Source organism: Lepus europaeus, chromosome 14, assembly GCF_033115175.1.
Source record: "Lepus europaeus isolate LE1 chromosome 14, mLepTim1.pri, whole genome shotgun sequence".
Lineage (NCBI taxonomy): Eukaryota > Metazoa > Chordata > Mammalia > Lagomorpha > Leporidae > Lepus > Lepus europaeus.
The window spans coordinates 4,261,900-4,283,312 of NC_084840.1; the positions used below are offsets into that span (position 1 = coordinate 4,261,900).

The 21,413-nt window shown below is 45.9% G+C and overlaps 1 protein-coding gene across 2 annotated transcripts in view; it reads left to right on the forward strand.

Annotated features, from left to right (window-relative positions):
- PLA2G4A (phospholipase A2 group IVA) overlaps positions 1-21,413 on the forward strand; it is a 150,518-nt gene that overhangs the window by 119,770 nt on the left and 9,335 nt on the right. For both annotated transcript variants that reach the window (XM_062211524.1, XM_062211525.1), the window contains 4 exons: positions 2,282-2,521; positions 11,716-11,900; positions 18,837-19,032; positions 20,351-20,508. In XM_062211524.1, coding sequence (XP_062067508.1) covers positions 2,282-2,521; positions 11,716-11,900; positions 18,837-19,032; positions 20,351-20,508 — 779 coding nt within the window. The remainder of the gene's footprint in view (positions 1-2,281; positions 2,522-11,715; positions 11,901-18,836; positions 19,033-20,350; positions 20,509-21,413) is intronic.

Genomic DNA, 21,413 nt, shown 5'->3' on the forward strand with positions numbered 1-21,413 from the left:
GGATCAGAAGTGGAGCAGACAGGACTTTAACCAGAACCCACATGGGATGCCGACACTGCAGACGGTGGCTTAGCCCACTGTGCTAATGGCCTCAGATTTTGGCCATTCTAATAGGGGCATAGAGATAACTCATTTTAGTTTCATTTTCTTGATGAGATATGCTATGGAGCATCTTTCCCTATGATTCTTTGCCATCTGTACATCTTCTTTGGAGAAGGATTTTTGACCTATTTTTAAACTTGGTTATTACTGAGTTTTTGAGTTCTTTGTATATTTTGGATGATAGTCCATCAGGAAAAAAATTTTTGTAAGTTATTTGTCATGGTAGGGGGCTTGTCTTTTTATTCTCTTGAGGCTCCTTTGTTTTTGTTTGTTTTTGTCATGTTTTCAGGAGGATCTTTGGACGTTCTCAAGTTTAGCTTCTTCAAATATGTACTACAGTCTTCTACCTGATCTCAGGGAGTTGTTGCAATCACCAAAATAGCAAATGTAAACAAAAAGGCATTAAGCTGTAACAAACTATGTGAATTGAAATTTTCTCTTGGTATTTTATCTGATAAGCAACAAGTACAGTGTATCTGTTGCCTACTAAGTCTTGTCATTTTCAAGTGATCATCAAGATGCATTCTCTGCTGGTGCAGAATGGGGCTTGTTGCATAACAATTATGACATGAAGCCCCAACTCTGGAAATAATTGAGTGTCTTATTCATATCCTGTGTAGCTGGGGAAACAAAGTAATTCATTTTAAGCCTGACTTGTAGTGAAAGATATTTGTCATGTTTGGCACTAGAAAAGTGTGGGAGAAGGAAATAAGAATACTTCCAGTGAATATGTAATCATCTGGATTGAACCAAAAGAAAGATCCCTTCCTTTACTCAGCACGGACCAGCTAACCTTTGTGAAGATAAAAATCAGTATTTATTTTGGTTTTATGTATATTTAGTTTACATTTGTTGGAAATTGTGAAGTTTGAATGTAGTTTCTCTTTTCTCTCTTTCAACACACACATGCACAGTCATGTTATATGCATGTATTTGCCTATACCGGGTCCCCAGAAATCAGGACATGATAGGGTAGACAGGTGACGATAGACTCCAGTTCAGTGTCCCTCGACATGGATCGTGAATGCAGAGTGCTGAAAATGATGAGTACACTGGTGCTGCTGCTACACCTGTTAGAATAACATGTGGAGACTTTAACGTGGGCCAAGCACCTTCTAGGAGCCTTCCTAATACATGGCTGCCCAACTCTGCTAATCCCCGCAGCGACCCCATGAGACGTGCTGATGGCCAGGGGAAAGGAGAGATGGGGCAAGAGGGTGGGTGCTACGTGCGGACAGGGGATTCCTGGAGCCGGTGCTCTCGACAGCCCTGGACAGCCTCCCTGTGGAGGTGATGTACCTGGGCTTTAAGGTGAGCGCCATTTAGAACTGCCTCTTTGGGATGATTGCTGAATGTTACAGCATTTTCAGGCAGTGGTTTAAATGGCAGGGTTTTAAATCCCCTAACCTCATATGTAAGGATGAAGCGACAGGTCAGGTGTTTATTGAGCAGCAAGTGGATGTTGAATCCTTCAGCTGTCCACAGTTTGTGTAATTCCTGGATGTTTATTAAACAGGATAAGATTTCTTAAAGAAACACAGACTATGTAGAGAATACAATTGGCTACTGGGGATTTTCCATCTGAGCGTGTCTGCATGAAGTCAGGGAAAAGGAAGAAAAGCCCCTGGGAAGGGAAAATGGAAGAAGTTTACTTGGAAATCTAAGAACAGACCAGATAGTAATGTGAAGAATATAACCTCCACACTGACCATAGGTAAAAGGTAAACTAAGAAGAAAAGTTATTAAGGCCAGTGTTGTGGCACAGTGGGTTTAAATGCCTCCTGCAATGCTGTCATCTCATATGGGCGTAGGCTTGAGTCCCAGCTGACCTACTTCCTATCCAGCTCCCTGCTACTGCACCTGGGAAGCAGCAGAAGATGGCCCACATGGGAGACCTGGTTGTAGATCCTGGCTCCTGGCTTCATTCTGGTCCAGCTCCAGCTATTGTGGCTATTTGGGGAGTGAATCAACAGATCTTCCTTCTCTCTCTCTCTCTGTAACTCTGCCATTCGAATAGATAAGTAAATCTTAGAAGAAACATGATTATTGCAGATATTGACTAGGTTCCTTTGTGTAGGTGAATGAATGCCCAGTCAGAAATCATAGAGCTTCATGGTTACCTTCAGAATTCAACTACCCAAAAATGATGCCTGCACAATGATCTTTTCTTTCTCCTTAGGCACGGAAAGTGAAGACGCAGAGAGAGAATATCAAAATGACCATCAGGCAAGTTGGGTCCATCGCATGCTCATGGCCTTAGTGAGTGACTCGGCATTATTCAACACGAGGGAAGGCCGTGCGGGCAAGGTGCACAACTTCATGCTGGGCCTGAACCTCAACACCTCGTACCCACTGTCTCCCCTGCGGGACTTCACGCAAGAATCCTTTGATGATGATGAACTGGATGCGGCTGTGGCAGGCAAGTCTACGACGTAGGATCCGTGCAAACCAGTTCAGGACAGCTTTCTCTGGGGATGGAGCATTTTAATTATCATTACCACATGTTGAGGGTACAGCCACATGCAGTTAATGTGTGAGTGGGTTCAAATAACTACTTTTATGGTTTTTGTTTTGAAGAGAAAGGTTACCGTGAACAGGAGCTAGCCTAGTCATGCCGATGTAGAAAACTTCCACCAAAACACTGGCAGGGTCCTTAGATTGATCAGCCTCGCTTGCACAAGATAGGAAACCTGCTGTCTCATTTAGCTGCAGAGGGTTTAAAGAGGGGAAGTGGGTGTTTACAAAATTGTTCCAAGGCTTCGAGGAGAAAGCTCTAGGCTGAGCTTCCAGGAATGACTCCAAAAACACTTCAGAACTATCCCCACCAACGCCTCCCCAGCTGAGCTTGGCAGCGGCAGGAGCAGAAGCCATGCCTCTGCCTCACGTCCTCCTTGGGTCTCACCTCATGTAGGTGTTTGCCCTTGGCAGAGGCTGGGCTGGGGCAGAACCAGAGCTCAGGGAGGCTGGCAAGCATGTCTCCCAGGCCGGCGCCCTGGGGCGGGGCAGTCCCGTGTGTAACAGAAGGGCTGGAATGGAGCTGAGGTAGCCAGCCCACACTGCCCTGCCCCTTGGCCCCTTCCGTCCTTGGCAAGGTTCGGTGACTGTCTTACCCTGTAGGAACCTCGCCACGTTCAGGTTTCTCACTTAGCCAAATCTCCAAGAATAATCCCTGTACGACTTAGTTCCTTGCTTTGGTGGCTGACCTGTCATTGTACATTTATGTCTTTCATCAGACCATCATCTTCCCTCTACTGTCCATCATTTCTGGCTGAGAACACTGACAGGACACTATCAAAACGTAAATCAGATACTTTCCCAAAAAGCTTTCTACTGATCTTTGTTTAAGCACAGTACCTCTAAACTGTTTGTGAAAGTTAGGATATGGCTTTCGACTGTGTGGTAGTTTTGGTGGCACTGTTTCTATTTGCTGCTTGGCCTTAAGGGGAATTGCAAAAGCACAAGTGATGCCTGTTGTTTAAATAAGGTGAGCACAAATGCAGGCTACTTGGTATTATGATTGTGGCTTCAAACTCTAGGAGATGACGTACGTCCTACTGTGTACCTGCACTACAAGCCCATTGACATGAACTATAGCAAAGGTCTCTTCGTGATAAAGTGAACGTCTACTTAAAAAAATTCACCCAAAATAGAAATACATTTGGCCATACAGTGACTTCATTTTTCTTGTTTTGTGGCACATGGTTATGCTTATTATTGCCATTGCAGTACCAACTAAATGTGGCCTCTCTAGAAACCTCAGCTTTCCAGATGAAACATGAAAGGCTTAAAGAAACACCTTGTACTCTCAGGACAGCAGGAGGGATCTTCAGTTATTTTACTGTATAGAAAAGAGAGGTCGGAGAAGGTGATTCTGTCATCTTTGCCCAAAATCGCTCTGTGGCTTTGGGATTGGGACACAGTCTCTTGATGTTGCTCCTACGGCTTTCCCTTTGCCCCGGGTTTTCTTAGTCACTGTCGTGATGATGTAAAAGTGGAAGTTTCCTTGTGTACACTTCGTTATATCTGTTTCACGCTGTTGTTTTGATTGCATCAGCCAGTGCTGCTCCTCCTGTGGTTTCACAGCACGTGCTCTGCGTTCCACATTTTAACACTTCCTGGTAGTTTCTGTAGATTTGGTGTTATTCGGATTGCCATATCAAATACAGAATGCCCAATGATATTTGAATTTTAAGTATCTATACTCTGTGTGCAATATAGATGTATAATCCTCGCAACATTTGAGATGCACTTACATTAAACAATTCTTTGTTGATGATCTGAAACTCAGATGAAGCATTCTGCGATTTTGTTAGCTGTGTGTGGCAACCTTGGGGAATGTTCACCTCTATTAGTGTCCTTCAGGTTGTTCTCATTTTCATCTTCCATCTTTTCTTTGTGTTGTTGCACTCGCATAGTGTTTATAGAGCACCTGGTTCTTGGGGTCCAGTGTTCAACAGGACAGATGGACTCTTTGCCTTCATGAGGACTGAAATCATTTCAAAGTTCTTGCTTGAAGTTTTTGTTGATTGGAGGCTTCAGGTGCTTCAGTGAATCATGACAGAAAAGTAGGTGAAACGGAGACCAGCAGGCCTGGGTCTGATGGATCTGTAAGTCAGCAAAGACACAGGCTCACCCAGGGGCCCTGCTGCAGCCTAAGACCATGGGTCGAGTGGATGTTTTCCTCTCCCTCTCTGGAGGGGAGCATGGGCTGAGCGGGTGTTCTCTCCCACCCTGGAGGGGACCATGGGGTAAACGTGGGTGTCTTCTCCCACCCTGGAGGGGGACCATGGGTTAAACGTGGGTGTTCTCTCCCACCCTGGAGGGACCATGGGTTAAACGTGGGTGTTCTCTCCCACCCTGGAGGGGACCATGGGGTAAACGTGGGTGTTCTCTCCCACTCTGGAGGGAACCATGGGTTAAACGTGGGTGTTCTCTCCCACCCTGGAGGGAACCATGGGTTAAACGTGGGTGTTCTCTCCCACCCTGGAGGGGACCATGGGTTAAACGTGGGTGTCTTCTCCCACCCTGGAGGGGACCATGGGTTAAACGTGCATGTCTTCTCCCACCCTGGAGGGAACCATGGGTTAAACGTGGGTGTTCTCTCCCACCCTGGAGGGGACCATGGGTTAAACGTGGGTGTTTTCTCCCACCCTGGAGGGAACCATGGGTTAAACGTGGGTGTTCTCTCCCACTCTGGAGGGGACCATGGGTTAAACGTGGGTGTTCTCTCCCACTCTGGAGGGGACCATGGGTTAAACGTGGGTGTTCTCTCCCACCCTGGAGGGAACCATGGGTTAAACGTGGGTGTTCTCTCCCACCCTGGAGGGGACCATGGGTTAAACGTGGGTGTCTTCTCCCACCCTGGAGGGGACCATGGGTTAAACGTGGGTGTTCTCTCCCACCCTGGAGGGGACCATGGGTTAAACGTGGGTGTTTTCTCCCACCCTGGAGGGGACCATGGTTAAACGTGGGTGTTCTCTCCCACCCTGGAGGGGAGCATGGGTTAAACGTGGGTGTTCTCTCCCACCCTGGAGGGAACCATGGGTTAAACGTGGGTGTTCTCTCCCACCCTGGAGGGGACCATGGGTTAAACGTGGGTGTTCTCTCCCACCCTGGTTGGGACCATGGGTTAAACGTGGGTGTTTTCTCCCACCCTGGAGGGAACCATGGGTTAAACGTGGGTGTTTTCTCCCACCCTGGAGGGGACCATGGGTTAAACGTGGGTGTTCTCTCCCACCCTGGAGGGAACCATGGGTTAAACGTGGGTGTTTTCTCCCACCCTGGAGGGGACCATGGGTTAAACGTGGGTGTTTTCTCCCACCCTGGAGGGGACCATGGGTTAAACGTGGGTGTTCTCTCCCACCCTGGAGGGGACCATGGGTTAAACGTGGGTGTTTTCTCCCACCCTGGAGGGAACCATGGGTTAAACGTGGGTGTTCTCTCCCACCCTGGAGGGGACCATGGGTTAAACGTGGGTGTTCTCTCCCACCCTGGAGGGGACCATGGGTTAAACGTGGGTGTTTTCTCCCACCCTGGAGGGGACCATGGTTAAACGTGGGTGTTCTCTCCCACCCTGGAGGGGAGCATGGGTTAAACGTGCGTGTCTTCTCCCACCCTGGAGGGGACCATGGGTTAAACGTGGGTGTTCTCTCCCACCCTGGAGGGGACCATGGGTTAAACGTGGGTGTTCTCTCCCACCCTGGAGGGGACCATGGGTTAAACGTGGGTGTTCTCTCCCACCCTGGAGGGGACCATGGGTTAAACGTGCGTGTCTTCTCCCACCCTGGAGGGGACCATGGGTTAAACGTGGGTGTTCTCTCCCACCCTGGAGGGGACCATGGGTTAAACGTGGGTGTCTTCTCCCACCCTGGAGGGGACCATGGGTTAAACGTGGGTGTTCTCTCCCACCCTGGAGGGGACCATGGGTTAAACGTGCGTGTCTTCTCCCACCCTGGAGGGGACCATGGGTTAAACGTGGGTGTTCTCTCCCACCCTGGAGGGGACCATGGGTTAAACGTGGGTGTTCTCTCCCACCCTGGAGGGGACCATGGGTTAAACGTGCGTGTCTTCTCCCACCCTGGAGGGGACCATGGGTTAAACGTGGGTGTTCTCTCCCACCCTGGAGGGGACCATGGGTTAAACGTGGGTGTTCTCTCCCACCCTGGAGGGACCATGGGTTAAACGTGCGTGTCTTCTCCCACCCTGGAGGGGACCATGGGTTAAACGTGGGTGTTCTCTCCCACCCTGGAGGGGACCATGGGTTAAACGTGGGTGTTCTCTCCCACCCTGGAGGGGACCATGGGTTAAACGTGGGTGTTCTCTCCCACTCTGGAGGGGACCATGGGTTAAACGTGGGTGTTCTCTCCCACCCTGGAGGGGACCATGGGTTAAACGTGCGTGTCTTCTCCCACCCTGGAGGGGACCATGGGTTAAACGTGGGTGTTCTCTCCCACCCTGGAGGGAACCATGGGTTAAACGTGGGTGTTCTCTCCCACCCTGGAGGGGACCATGGGTTAAACGTGGGTGTTCTCTCCCACCCTGGAGGGGACCATGGGTTAAACGTGCGTGTCTTCTCCCACCCTGGAGGGGACCATGGGTTAAACGTGGGTGTTCTCTCCCACCCTGGAGGGGACCATGGGTTAAACGTGGGTGTTCTCTCCCACCCTGGAGGGGACCATGGGTTAAACGTGGGTGTTCTCTCCCACCCTGGAGGGGACCATGGGTTAAACGTGGGTGTTCTCTCCCACCCTGGAGGGGACCATGGGTTAAACGTGGGTGTTCTCTCCCACTCTGGAGGGGAGTGTGGGCTGAGTGGATGTTCTCTCCCACCCTGGAGGGGAGCATGGGTTAAACGTGGATGTTTTCTCCCACCCTGGAGGGAACCATGGGTTAAACGTGGGTGTTTTCTCCCACCCTGGAGGGAACCATGGGTTAAACGTGGGTGTTTTCTCCCACCCTGGAGGGGACCATGGGTTAAACGTGGGTGTTTTCTCCCACCCTGGAGGGAACCATGGGTTAAACGTGGGTGTTTTCTCCCACCCTGGAGGGAACCATGGGTTAAACGTGGGTGTTTTCTCCCACCCTGGAGGGGACCATGGGTTAAACGTGGGTGTTTTCTCCCACTCTGGCAGGCTTGGGGAGCAAATACTTGTCCAGCCCATTCCCTGACTCCTTTCTTCATTCAGTTCCTTTTGAAAGAAGACTTATGGATGGTGTTTATAAAATCACATGAAGAAAGAAAGAAAATATTAATTGTCCCCAAATGGGATGTTAAATAGACTACATACTTCTTTTGTTGAGATACTTTAAAATGTCCTACCTTAAAATTGTTTTAAATGAATGATCTTTTTTTAAACTTTTATTTAGTAAATATAAATTACCAAAGTATAGTTTATGGATTACAATGGCTTCCCTCTGCCATAACTTCCCTCCCACTCGCACCCCTCCCATCTCCCGCTCCCTCTCCCATTCCATTCACATCAAGATTCATTTTCAATTATCTTTATATATAGAAGATTGATTTAGTATATATTAAGTAAAGATTTCATCAGTTTGCACCCACACAGAAACACAAAGTGTAAAATACTGTTTCAGTAAAATGAATGATCTTTGTAAAGAAATTAACTTTAGTTTTCTGTGTATCTCATTAAAAATTATATTTTGCACACTTTATATTCATTCAGTTAAGAAACTGTGGAGTACTGAGTTCAGTAATAACTTCCATGTTTTGTTGTTTACAGGCCAACATTGCTCCAAGTGAATTTTAGACTGAGTTTTTGGAAGGAGTTAGTGCTTTCTCAGACACAAGATCCCAGTAGGATAGATCATGTTTATTTCTCCCTGGTTGTTTCCAAGTTTTAGAATATTCATATGTTTGGAATGAAAGATTTATCACATCTGGAATCATTTTGGTTCATAAGTCTTTATTAAAGTTTCTATTTATTATACAGATAAAATGCCACAATTTATCAAATCATTAAGACAATTCCTCTTTTAATTTTGTGCATCCTTTCATGTAAAAACATAGGTAGATGTTAATTTAGATGTAATGTTAAAAAATTTTACATTCTAGTTTTGTGGTGACTTTGTTTATACAAATTAAAATTTAAGTATCTTTGAGTCAAAACAATCTCTCAATCTAAAATGAGAAAAAACGGCACTGTTTTTGTGCCTATTATTTCACCTTGCAAGACTATCTTTTGAAAACAAAAAGGGCTGGTGCCATGGCATAACAGGTAAAGCTGCTGCCTGCATTGCCCGCATCCCATATGGGCTCTGGTTCCAGTCCCGGCTGCTCCACTTCCAACCCAGCTCTCTGCTATGGCCTTGGAGAGTAGTGGAAGATGGCCAGAGTCCTTGGGCCCCTGCACCGTGTGGGAGACCCAGAAGAAGCTCCTGGCTTCTGGCTCCTGGCTTCAGATTGCCTCTGCCTCAGCTGTTGCAGCTATCTGGGGAGTGGACCAGTGAATGGAAGACCTCTCTCTCTCTTCTTGTGCCTTTCCAATACATAAATAAAAAAGAAAAGAAAAGGAAACAAAGAGAAATGAGATAAAACCTCCTCATTAGTTTACTGCCAAATAGTTTTATACCTGTAGAAACTAATTTTGGAAAAGCTCTTCATTAGTTACATAACTTCTTTCCTGTTTACTTTTGTGTTTATGTTATTTACTGTGACACACAGCAGCTGGAATAAGAAATCAAGACTCAAAACACAGACATCAAAATATTTGTCCATTATAAACTGAATCTGTGTGATGTGTTTATAAAATGACCATCACAGCTGACTAGCTCTAAGGAAATGCTACATAAAACATAGTAATGTTTCTGTGCCTCTCAGAGAACCCAATGGAAACCTTGTATGCTTTAAACTACCTTCTGCCCTGGTGCTTATCCAGCTTCCTATAGCATTTCAGTAGAAGTTGTTATACAGTAAATTGGGTTCAAGTTCAAGTAAATTTGGAAAAACTGCCAAATTTGCCTCCTTCTTTACAAAGCACTGAGGCTGCACTCTTGAGTTTAATCCTACTTGAAGGTGCCTTGAGTATGGCACTTTGCAAGCAGACTAGCTTTGAATCTTAGTGGGGCCAATTATTAGGTGAACAATCCTGAGTAGTTACTTAGCAGAAGCCTTAATTTACTCATGAAGTAGCGATAGTGGTGATCCCTCTCCTTTAGAGTTATTGTGAAGATCAAGTAGTGATTTCAGACCACGAGCTGTCCCAGGCATAGTACGGAGGATTGCGGCCAGATTAAGAACATAATATAGCATAACTGGCTAGTGCTTTTATGCTGTTGAATCTTGCCTTTCTCAAATCTGTTTGATTATGGAACTCTTATTTGTTTCTCAAACATGTATTTACATCTTACAAAACTATGTTCTTTGTAACACATTAAAGAAACTGAACTTACTGTCCATTTATCCTGAAGGTTAGAACAGCGGTGTTGAGCTGCTGGCCAAAAGGAATTGATCCATATGATAAACACATGTTGCTCAACCCTCTGGTTTCTTCAGTGCTTACCAAATGGGATTTAAAAGCTCTCTCAGAGGGGCCAGTATTGTGGCATGGCTGTAAAGCCACCGCCTGCTATGCTAGCATCCAATATGGATGCTGTGTCCTCTCCAGGCTGCTCCACTTCCTATCTAGCTTCTTGCTAATGCACCTGAGAAGCAGCAGATTATGACCAGTACTTGGGCCCCTGCACCCACCTAGGAGACCTGGATGAAACTCCTGGCTCTTAGCTTCGGCTCAGCCCAGGCCTGGTCATTGCAGCCATTTGGAGAGTGAACCGGTAGTTGGAATATCTCTCTCTCCCTCTCTCTCTGTCACTTTGCCTTTCATATAAATAAGTAAATAAGTACTCAGAGGTCATACACCACAGTCATATATTGCTTTAATACCACAGGAGGTGTACGCATATGCTTTGCCAGCCTTCTCTCTGATGGGGGGGTGGGGAGCAAGTTTGTGGAGCAGGAGACAGAGCAAAGCAGGTGCACATGGCACTTCCTTTGGTTCAATTCTGGTCATACTTCTTCCCCTGCAAAGTAAATTAGAAGCACTGCACCCAAATGTGATGACTGGTGCATCGTTAGTGTTATGTTTTCATCAAATTGATGATCTCCACATCCTGTGTTAGATCAGACCCCCGTCATCTCATTTCATCTTCCTCCTATATGTCGCCTCCTTGGGTTTCTTAGACATGGGATCTTACTCTGTCTGTAGGCCCTTGTCCTGCCTCCTTCCTCTCCCTGCAGACATCCCTGGCTCCCCACATTCTCGGCACCCAGTCTGCACAGCTGTGCTTCAGCTCATTATAGAAGCTCAAGGCTTTCTTCTCAGAGGAGCGTCCCCCAACCTCCAACCATCCCGCTGAAGTCATTCCTTCTCATGCTTCCAGTGTTGTTTGCTTCATTGCTCCTGTCACTGCCTGTCTCCTGACTACGTTTGTTCATTGTCTTACTGGCAGCGTTCCCAGACTGAAGCTCTCAGAGAGCAGTGCTGCTCTCTGGCTTCTTCAGTGCCCAGCTGTTGTACCTGGAGAGTGGGAGACAACACTGGCCGAGTGCTCTGAGTGTTGGTTGGATTATAGGTTCTTGGACTCCTCTCTGGAGTGGAATGCTGCCTCCAGCAAGAGAGGTGGTGTGGCTGCGTTCACCCTCTGCCACTCCCCAGTCACGCCACTCAGGGGTGACTTCTGACTTGTTTCACACCCCATTCATAGCCGTCCTCTACCTCGCCTGTCTGCTACAAGAAGCGCTTACAAAGTAGCATATGAGGAAGTGCTTTTAAGTCAGCAGAGACCTATGTAAAATGAGAAATACTATTAAGGGGATCATAGCTTAGCCTTAACACCGGGGCCAGAGCTAAGTGCTTTCCATGTATTGTGCCCCTAATCCTCACTTGATGATTACTTTTATCCCAATGTCACAGATGAAGAAACCAAAGCTTAAAGACAGTACTTGACCGACACTTGCCAAAGTTGGACTCGGGCCCAGCTTCCTGCCTCTGGAGCCTGAGGGCCTAACCCCGTGGGGATTCTCAAGTTGCAGCAGACATCATTTTATCTTAAATAAGGCCACGCGATCATCTAATTCATTCTTGTCTTTGTGTTTAGATCCTGACGAATTCGAGCGGATATATGAACCCTTGGATGTGAAAAGTAAAAAGATTCACGTTGTGGACAGCGGGCTGACGTTCAACCTGCCCTACCCCTTGATCCTGAGACCTCAGAGAGGGGTTGATCTCATCATTTCCTTTGACTTTTCTGCAAGGCCGACTGACACGAGCCCGCCCTTCAAGGTAGGGAGACGTCTCGTGCTGTCCCGCTCTCTGCCACGTCCTCTTGCGGTACCTTACGGCTCTCTTGGGCCTCCTGGCCCGGCTTGCTTATCCATTTGACATATTCTGATGTGACTGAGTCACTCCCCCGGCGAAGACATGGTTACCTGATTCCAGTGAACTCAGTGAAGTTCAGGACAAGAGCAAGATGCTGGGTCTGCGATTTAGGGAGAAGGTCATTAGGATGAGATTTGGGAGTCAGCCGAGAAGTGGAAACCATGCCGGGGGTGGGGTGGGGGGTGTTCTCTGAGAAGGTAAGCAGATGAACAGGCCCTTGCAGAACAACCATGTTGAGGGAAAAAGGAAGAACACACAGGGAGTGGGCTACACAGTGAAGGGGCCTGAATGTGAGCCATTCCAGTGAGTTATGGGGGCAGAAGTGAGCTTGAGGGAGAGCAGAGCTCAAACAAAGGGAGGCATGTTTATGGGCTGCTCAGGGGAAAAGCAGTTTGCACCCTGTCTGTGAGGAGAGGGGGAAGCAGAAAGCTGTGAGTGTGTGTGTGTGTCTGTGTGTGTGAGTTTGTGTTTGTGTGTGTCTGTGTATGAGTGTGTGTGTCTGTATGTGTGTGAGTGTGTGTGTGTGTGTGAGAGAGAGAGAGAGAGAGAGAGAGAGAGAGAGAGAGAGAGAGAGAGATGTAAGTGCTGGCCAAGACATGAGTATAGAGGACATCTTTGACAGCTGAGTGGATGAAATGCTGCAGGGGCGGGGGACAGGCACATGTCACAGGCTAAGAGACAGAAACACAGAGGCGAGGGGAGTCCATTGAGCCTCTTCCACCCAAGAAGTCAGTGATGACCCGAGGTTCTCGGACAGCACATCTGGCTTCCTTACCCTCGGGACAAGAATAAACTGCACTCCAGACTGATAATGATTATAGTGATAACTTAAACATATGTAAAACCCCACATTTTCAGAGTGTGCTCATATTTGATTTTTTGAGGTTGTGAACCATATTCAGACAAGCATTGGTGAGATCAAGTTTCGTTAACAACTGAAATAAGAGAGTGTATAAAATGAGCAGAGTGCTCGTAAAGTGATCCAGCCTGGACCCAATCCCAAGGCTTCAGAATGAGCACTGGTGCCCTTTCCTATCTGCCCCTCTGGTGCACACTTGGGTAGGCTCTCTCCTGTGTTGGTCACTGGGTGCAGCAGTTGATATTAAAATGTGGTTTCTGATCTCTATAATGTTTGGACTGTTTGTGGGGGGAATATTTTTGTCCATGAGAATCAGTTGGAAAGAAACTGAGACATGTCCTGTTACGTGGTTATTTGAGTTTATATATTAAATATGTGTTTCATAGGAGATCAATGTAAGAGTGAATTGGTGCACCCTGGAGACAGTGAACTTGGACAGTAGATGAACAGAGCACATCTGAAAGTCTGGAGTGATCTGATTAGAAGTGACAGGTACTAAGCTCCCATCAGGAGAGCTTCAGGGGAGAGTGTAAGGCTGGGGGATAGGAAGTTGAGAATCAGTGGAGGATTTCCTGCAGACAAATGACTTTATGGAATCGGAATTTCTGGATGATTAATCTGACTGTGGAACGTAGGGCGAGCTGGAGGATGGAAGGCAGAGGATTAGAATGAGGAATGACTTACTGTAACCCAAGCATAAAGTCATGAAGTCCTGGCCCAGGTGGGTGGCTGTGAAAGCCAAGCAGAATTTGATGGCCCACGAGGAGCTGTGGGGGGATAGGACACTGGGGCACTGTGAGATGCCAGCTTAGAAGCTGGCCGTGGAGCTGCAGGATGCCGATAGGGATGCACAGAGTGGCACAGCTGTCATTCTACATGTGAATCAGGGCTCTGCTGTCTCTGTGAGCTCACATGGGAAGAGGGCTTGGTATTGTTACTTGACACCTCTGAAAAGATGCATTATGCTTTGCAGTAATTTTACAATGTTGATTCATATTTGTGATTAATATATAAAGTATATGAAAATTTAGGATATATATCAAATGCTTCTAGTCAACAGCTGATAATATTTTGGCGTTTTTTTCCATCTAGTCTTTTTATTTTTTATTTTTTTATTTTTGACAGGCAGAGTGGACAGTGAGAGAGAGAGAGAGACAGAGAGAAAGGTCTTCCTTTGCCGTTGGTTCACCCTCTAATGGCCGCCGCAGTAGCGCGCTGCGGCCGGCGCACTGCGCTTTTCCGATGACAGGAGCCAGGCGCTTATCCTGGTCTCCCATGGGGTGCAGAGCCCAAACACTTGGGCCATCCTCCACTGCACTCCCTGGCCACAGCAGAGAGCTGGCCTGGAAGAGGAGCAACTGGGACAGGATCGGTGCCCCGACCGGGACTAGAACCCGGTGTGCCGGCGCCGCAAGGCGGAGGATTAGCCTGTTGAGCCACGGCGCCGGCCCCAGTCTTTGGTGTGTGTGTGTGTGTGTGTGTAAGAAAGAGAGACCACCAGGGTCATAAAATCATTTTGCTTTCTGCTTGTATTTTCCTATGATATTAAACATCTGTAAAACATGATTATAGACATGTAATAACATAAAATAAAAACACATAGCATTTCTATATATGGATGTGAAAGAATTTATTTGACACTTTATTTTCAACTCCTAGATTATTGCTATCTTGTTACTTTTTTCTGTAATTATCATCCTGGCACATTATTGCCTTTTTTTTTTCTTTTTCCTTTTTAAGACTTATTTATTTGAAAGGATGAGTGACAGGGAGAGGGTAAAACAGAGAGAGAAAGAGATCTTCCATCCACTGGTTCACTCTCAAGATGGCCACATCAGCCAGGGCTGGGTCAAGCAGAAAACAGGAGTCTAGAACTCCATCTGCGTCCCCCACATGAGTGGCAGAGCCCCAGGCACTTGGGCTGCCTTTCTGTTACTTTTCCAGGTTCATTAGCAGGGAGCTGGAACAGAAGTAGAGCAGCCAGGACTCTAACCAGTGCTCTGATATGGGATGTTGCACAGGCAGTGACTCAACCCACTGCACCACAACGTGGTCCCTACACATGTATTCTTAATCACATTTTATGATTTCCTTAGAATGGCTCCTAGATACACATCCATTTATGACTTTTATTAAAAAAAAAATTCTGGACTGCTTTCTAGAAAAGCAGCACCAATTTACCTGCTAAGTAAATTAGATATTTACCTTGCAAATTTGAACCCCCATTTAGTGTCTATTCAAGGATAATACCAACGGCATTTATCATATATACATATATATATATATGTATATATATTCCATTCACAGTATGATTTTAATATATTTCTATGCTATTTAAGGTTTTTCGTCATTTTTTAGTACTCAAAATTGAGCATGAACATTTCACAGAAAATCAGCTTTGGAGGTGTTGTCAAATTTTTATTTCCACAGAAAATAGCTTTTGTTAGTGCTATGTAAATTTAACTGTAAATTAATCTGTGGAAGTTGGAAGTTTCTGAGGTGTCAGACAACAACCAAATGGGCACTTGGGACAGAACACCATTTGTGGAGTGCAGTATTTTGTTCACTGCATTTTTTTAAAATACTTTTCTCAGACTTGTGGCTTTACTCACAGTCTATGTCATCGCTTCTCAGACTTGCAGAAGCGAGACATCAGAAAGGAGACAGGTTTTTCCGTCCTGTAATCACTGCGTCTGTCGTCACTGGGTGTTCATCTTTTCCACAGCGGGCTCTCATAAGGAAAGGGAAAGTGCCGGGCTCTTCCTGATTCCAGCGTCTCACGGCAGCTGGCCATCACTTCCCGTTTCCCCTGCCCTGTGCTCCACAGACGTGCACGTCACAGGCCACCCCTGAGTCATGTTTGCAAACACTGGGAGGATCGCGCTTCTCTTGCCTCACGTGGCACTCCACAGTGTGAACTCTTGGTTCTATTTTGGTGCTGAATACTCATGAATGAATAACAGTGAACAGTGCTAGACATGCAATGACCAGCTGGTTAATTTAGCCAGACAGGGGAGAAAGAGCGGGGCGGTTAATGTTAAAAGCTTTATTCTGTTTCAAATGTGAAATTGTTCATACATATTTGGGATTTTCTGGAAGTGAGACAACACTCTTTCTAGCATAGCAGTTCAGGTTGCACATGCTTTCACTTACCCGTCGTCCCCCTGGATTTTTATTTCTTGGTCAGTGGTATTGAGAGAGAGTTGATCAACTTAAAATTCATCATTTCAGAAGCATCGAGAGCAGTGAAAGTTTAGTGAAAAGTGTATTTTCCTCTGAATATAACGTGCCATGTTAAAGCACCTGTTTTTTCCTGAACCTAAATTACTGAGGTTTCTGGACGGTATCTGTCCACATAGCAGTCGTGTGAAGAGACAAAGGTTATTAGCTTAACTTTGCAAAGGCAGGAAACCAGTGCCCGGGGACTGCTGCTTCAGGGTGCTGAACAACCAGTCCCTCTGTGTTGTCACGTGGTCCCTGTGGTGCCGTCACAGGAAGGTCACTGCTCACTGCAGCCCTCTCTCCAAGTAGTTTGTCTCCTGCTCATCTGAGATGACCCAGGGAGTTGTGTCAGGTTGCCCAGACAGCACATGAAGGCATCCGTGTTTGAGCTGGGCGTTTCCAACTGTTTAGCTTGGCCTCTGTCACCCTGTGCTGTGCCAGTCACATCTCTCTCCCATTGCTGTGTTACCTGGAGCACTTCAGCCAAACCCCTCTGTCATGCCTGGAATATAGCAGGTCTCATCATCATTGCTGAATGAACTAATAAGTACACAGAGGAAATAGTGCAGGGGTACTACACAGGCTCAGGAGAGTCTGCAACATGTTCATGGCATTTATCACAGCTTTAAACACAGAGGTTGTTTGAGAGCTCACTCTCGGGCACTGTAAGTCCCATAACGAGAGGCATCAGTGACCTAGTCAGGGTCTCCCATGCCTGGAGTGAGCCAACATCAGCCTCTGGTGAGTGCGGCCAGTGGATCCGTGTGAGTACAAGTGTAGGGCCCTTCAGATTCTCTCCAGGAATGTCCCTGGATCTATTCCGTCTCTCCTCCTCTTTACTTTTCCTGTTTTTCTCCTCACTTTTCCTCTTCTGTCTCTTTTCCTCTTTACTGCTATTCCTTTATCCAGCATTGTGTAGCACTTGACATGTGATAAGCCCTGTTCTGAATACTGCCAGATACTAATTCCTCTAATCTGAGTGCAGTTCTATAGCACACATATTGTTGGGATCGCCTATGCTCTATCTTTCAGGGTATGGAGTCAGGAGCACTGAGTTGGAAATGTGACCAAGGCTCCAGAGCTGTCCTCACTGAACCTCTCCATATTGATTTATGTTTTCCAAAATTAATTTTTTTGTGCTTACACAATAAACTAGTCAGCTTTGATGCAGTGACAGACAAACCTCACATTGGTTGACAACAGCATGTATTTCTTGGTCATGCTACCTGCCAGTCACTGCAAATCAGCTGCTGTGACCCCAGTCTCCTATGCGTCTCTTTCTGCTGGGGATGCACAGTCCTCTTACCAGGAAGGGAGCCAAGAATGGAGCCATAACACAACCTGTTTCTGCCCTCTGCTCAGCTCTTAGTCCTACCACGCAGTCTACTTTTGGCTGCTGCGCACAAAATAGAGATGTGCTGGGGTAGGATGCGGAGCCTGCATCCCATATTGAAATGCTTGGATTCTACTCCCAGCTTTCAATTCCATCTTCCTACGAATGCATATATTTTTTACATTTTTTTTATTTTTTTAAATTTTATTTAAGAAATATAAACTTCATGCATTTAATATATACAAATTTGGGCACATGGTGATTCTTCCCCCTCTACCTCTGTCCCACCATACTCCCACCCTTTTTCTGCCTCCCTCTCCTAGACTTTCCCATTCTTATTTTTTACCAAGGTCCTGGGAGGCAGCAGGCAATGGCTTGAGTGGTTGGGTCTCTGCACTATACAGGAGACCTGGATTGAGTTCCTAGCTCCTGGCTTCTACTTGGTCCAGCCCCAGCGGTTGTGAGCATTTGGTCATTGAACCAGCAGATGGAAGACTCCTCTGTTTCTTTCTATCCCCCACCACCCCTGCCTTTCATATAAATAAAATTTAAATAAATCCGCCAAGGCCAGAAACTTTACTTCTTTGCATAAATGGAAGTTACAAAATCTGACTCAGAGTAACTGAATACGTAATACAATGAATACATTTTAATTAATTAATTTTAACTTTTTTTTTTTTAACACTTTGGCATAGACAAAGGAAGTGAACCCTCCTCCCCAGCCCCAGTTTCAGAGGGTTCTTCCTGCTGTGACATCAGACTCCATTACTAAGGGTTTGAACTCAGAATATTTTTTCTCTAGCAATTTTTTCATTATAATTTCATTAATTTTAGTTCATCAGTGATTTTTCAGCTTTGGAGCTAGCCCTGTGCTAAGAATTGGCATAATAATGATAGTGAGCTTGTTTATAAGAGTACTTAGATAAGTTTTGAGATTGATTAGAAATTTTTTGAAGATTTATTTATTTATTTGAAAGGCAGGATTACAGAGAAGGAGAGAGAGAGAGAGGTCTTTCATCTTCTGGTTTACTCCTCAAATGGCCATAATGATTAGGACTGGGCCAGGCTGAAGTCAGGAGCCTGGAACTCCATCTGGGTCTCCCAAATGGGTGCAGGGACCCAAGCACTTGGGTGCCATCGTACACTGCTTTCCCAGGTGCATTAGCAGAGAGCTGGATTGGAAGTGGAGAAGCAGAGGCTTGATCCTGCACTTAAATGGGATGCCTTTGTTGCAACAGTGGCTTAACCTACTGCGCCACAATGCCAGCCATGGATGGGTTTCTTGAAATCAGGACTGTTGTTCATTCTATTAAGAAGCCTATTGCTTGCAGCTAGTAGAAACCCAATGGCTATTGGGTAATGGTTAGGCCAGCTGAACAAATGAAGACTAAAAATCCCTGAATACATCTTTCATTTTTCCTCATAGGAGCTTCTACTGGCAGAAAAGTGGGCTAAAATGAACAAGCTCCCCTTTCCGAAGATAGATCCTTATGTGTTTGATCGAGAGGGACTGAAGGAGTGCTACGTCTTTAAACCCAAGAATCCTGATGTGGAGAAAGATTGCCCAATTATCATCCACTTTGTTCTGGCCAACATCAACTTCAGAAAGTACAAGTCTCCAGGTATGTTAATAGGTTCTATTCCATAAAATAGAAATCTTCTAGAAGAGCAAGGCTGATATTAAACTGTCTCACACTGACATGGCTGTTCCAGCTATTAATAATTTGAATGCATCCTTTACCTTGATAAATAGCTACTATTTAAGACCTCTCTTACCATAAGGTTCCTGGCATTTCTCACAGCCCAGAAAAACTGAAGTGTTAATAACCAGTTTAGCAAAGATCTTTGGGGCTTTATAACAAGAACTTGGATTGTGTTTGTTCTGATTGATGGGTGCCCTTGTCATAGGTTACATTAAGTATTTTGAAAACCACCCTCGTAAGAGACCTCTTATTCCAGAACAAACCATGCAGATATTCTGGGAATTTTAACTGGCCACAGGATTAATGTGATCTAGATGCACAACTTGGCTAGCAATTACAGGTTGCCATGTTGTATTTCATAGAAAATGAGGATCAAGTTCAAAGAATAGTCAATCCGTTTTATCACATCCTGTGGATTCTTCCTTATCCTAGAAAATGCCAGTTAAGGAAAGGCCATCTAGAGACCAACAGGCAGGATGCTGAAGATTCTAAAATCTGTGTAACGTTGTAGGGCTAGAAATGTAGATTTCCATGTGGTGAATGGAAAGACACAGACACACAAAAATATTCAGAGGAGGTACACCAGGGGAATACAGGGAAGACAGAAAGCACAGATGAGGAGCTCTGTTGCTGTTATGTCTCAAGGGGAGGCTCCCTGAGCAGTTGTCCTGCACAGGGGATTTCTGAGGCATAAATTACATAAGTGTTTCAGTTTGTGTTCTTCTAGGAGCAGGTTCTTAGAAAAGGATTTAAGTGTAAATAGTTTATTTAGGTGAACCAAAGAGCTCTCTGGCTTGTTAATCAGGAAGGGAGGAGGACAAACACTGACTACCACAATGGAACTAGACCCTGCTGGGGAAGTCTAGGAAATGGAACAGGACCTATGTCCCAGAATCATCCTCCCACCCACACACCAGGAGCCAAGGGTGCTGTGTGTTTACAGGGCTAACTCCCTAGAGTGGTTATCTGCTGCCTGGGCCATGGTTTTATCTCCCAGAGTTTCCAGCCAGAGGCATATGAGAGAGCAGCCTCCACCCCTGCAGGGAGAGATCCCAAACCCCCAGGCACAGAGATGCAGACCCTGGTAGTCTGAAGCCTTCCAGGCAGAATACCCAGAACGGGCCTCTGGACAGTAGTCCTAGTGCTTCCTGACTAGTTGGTTGTTTTATTCAGTGGGTTTTAGAAATATTTTCTAGTTTTCAAAATAATGGCATCTATGACTCTTTTCATTATTTAGGTATTCCAAGAGAAACTAAGGAAGAGAAAGAAATAGCTGACTTTGACATTTTTGATGACCCTGAATCACCGTTTTCAACCTTCAACTTCCAGTATCCAAATCAAGCATTCAAAAGGCTGCATGACCTGATGTACTTCAACACCCTGAACAACATAGACGTGAGTGTCTCCTGGGACCTCTGACCCTGGGACCTCTGACAATGTCAGATGACTCCCACACCCCACAAATACAACCATGCAAATAAAATAAGGTGTATGAGTGACCACACCCCAAATAAACCATTCACCTCTCCTGAATTGTTCTGTTAATACCCAGAAGAGCCTTACAAAATTCAGGGCACTAGTGCCTCCAAATGGCATTAGTGGGCAGGGTCCGCATTTTGTACCATTATTTGATTGAATGATTGGTTAAGTTTCTTTCCCCAAGTATCTAATGTATTCATTATGAGGAAGGAAAATAACATACTTATATGAATAGCAAAGTGAGGACAACCAGAAGTTTAGTTGATCTGCATAGATACCATGACGAGTTTTTTTTTTTTTTTAATTAAAATTTTTTTTATTCTTTGACAGGCAGAGTTAGACAGTAAGAGAGAGACAGAGACAGAGAGAGAAAGGTCTTCCTTTTTCCGTTGGTTCACCCCCCAGGTGGCTGCTATGGCTGGCACACTGTGGCCAGTGCACTGTGCCGATATGAAGCCAGGAGCCAGGTGCCTCCTCCTGGTCTCCCATGCGGGTGCAGGGCCCAAGGACCTGGGCCATCCTCCACTGCACTCCCAGGCCACAGCAGAGAGCTGGACTGGAAGAGGAGCAACCGGGACAGAATCGGGTGCCCCAGCTGGGACTAGAACCCCGGGGTGCTGGCACCGCAGGTGGAGGATTAGCCTAGTGAGCTGTGGCGCTGGCCCCATGACATGACTTTTAACAAATACCTTCATGCTTTTAAATGTTTATTTCTGTGGATCTTGGGAATGTTGCCAAGTACAACAGCGTGCCCTCCCCAACCCCCACCTTGAGAAGTCATGAAGTTTTGTTTTAGAAACTTTAGCAGCAGGGTCATTCTC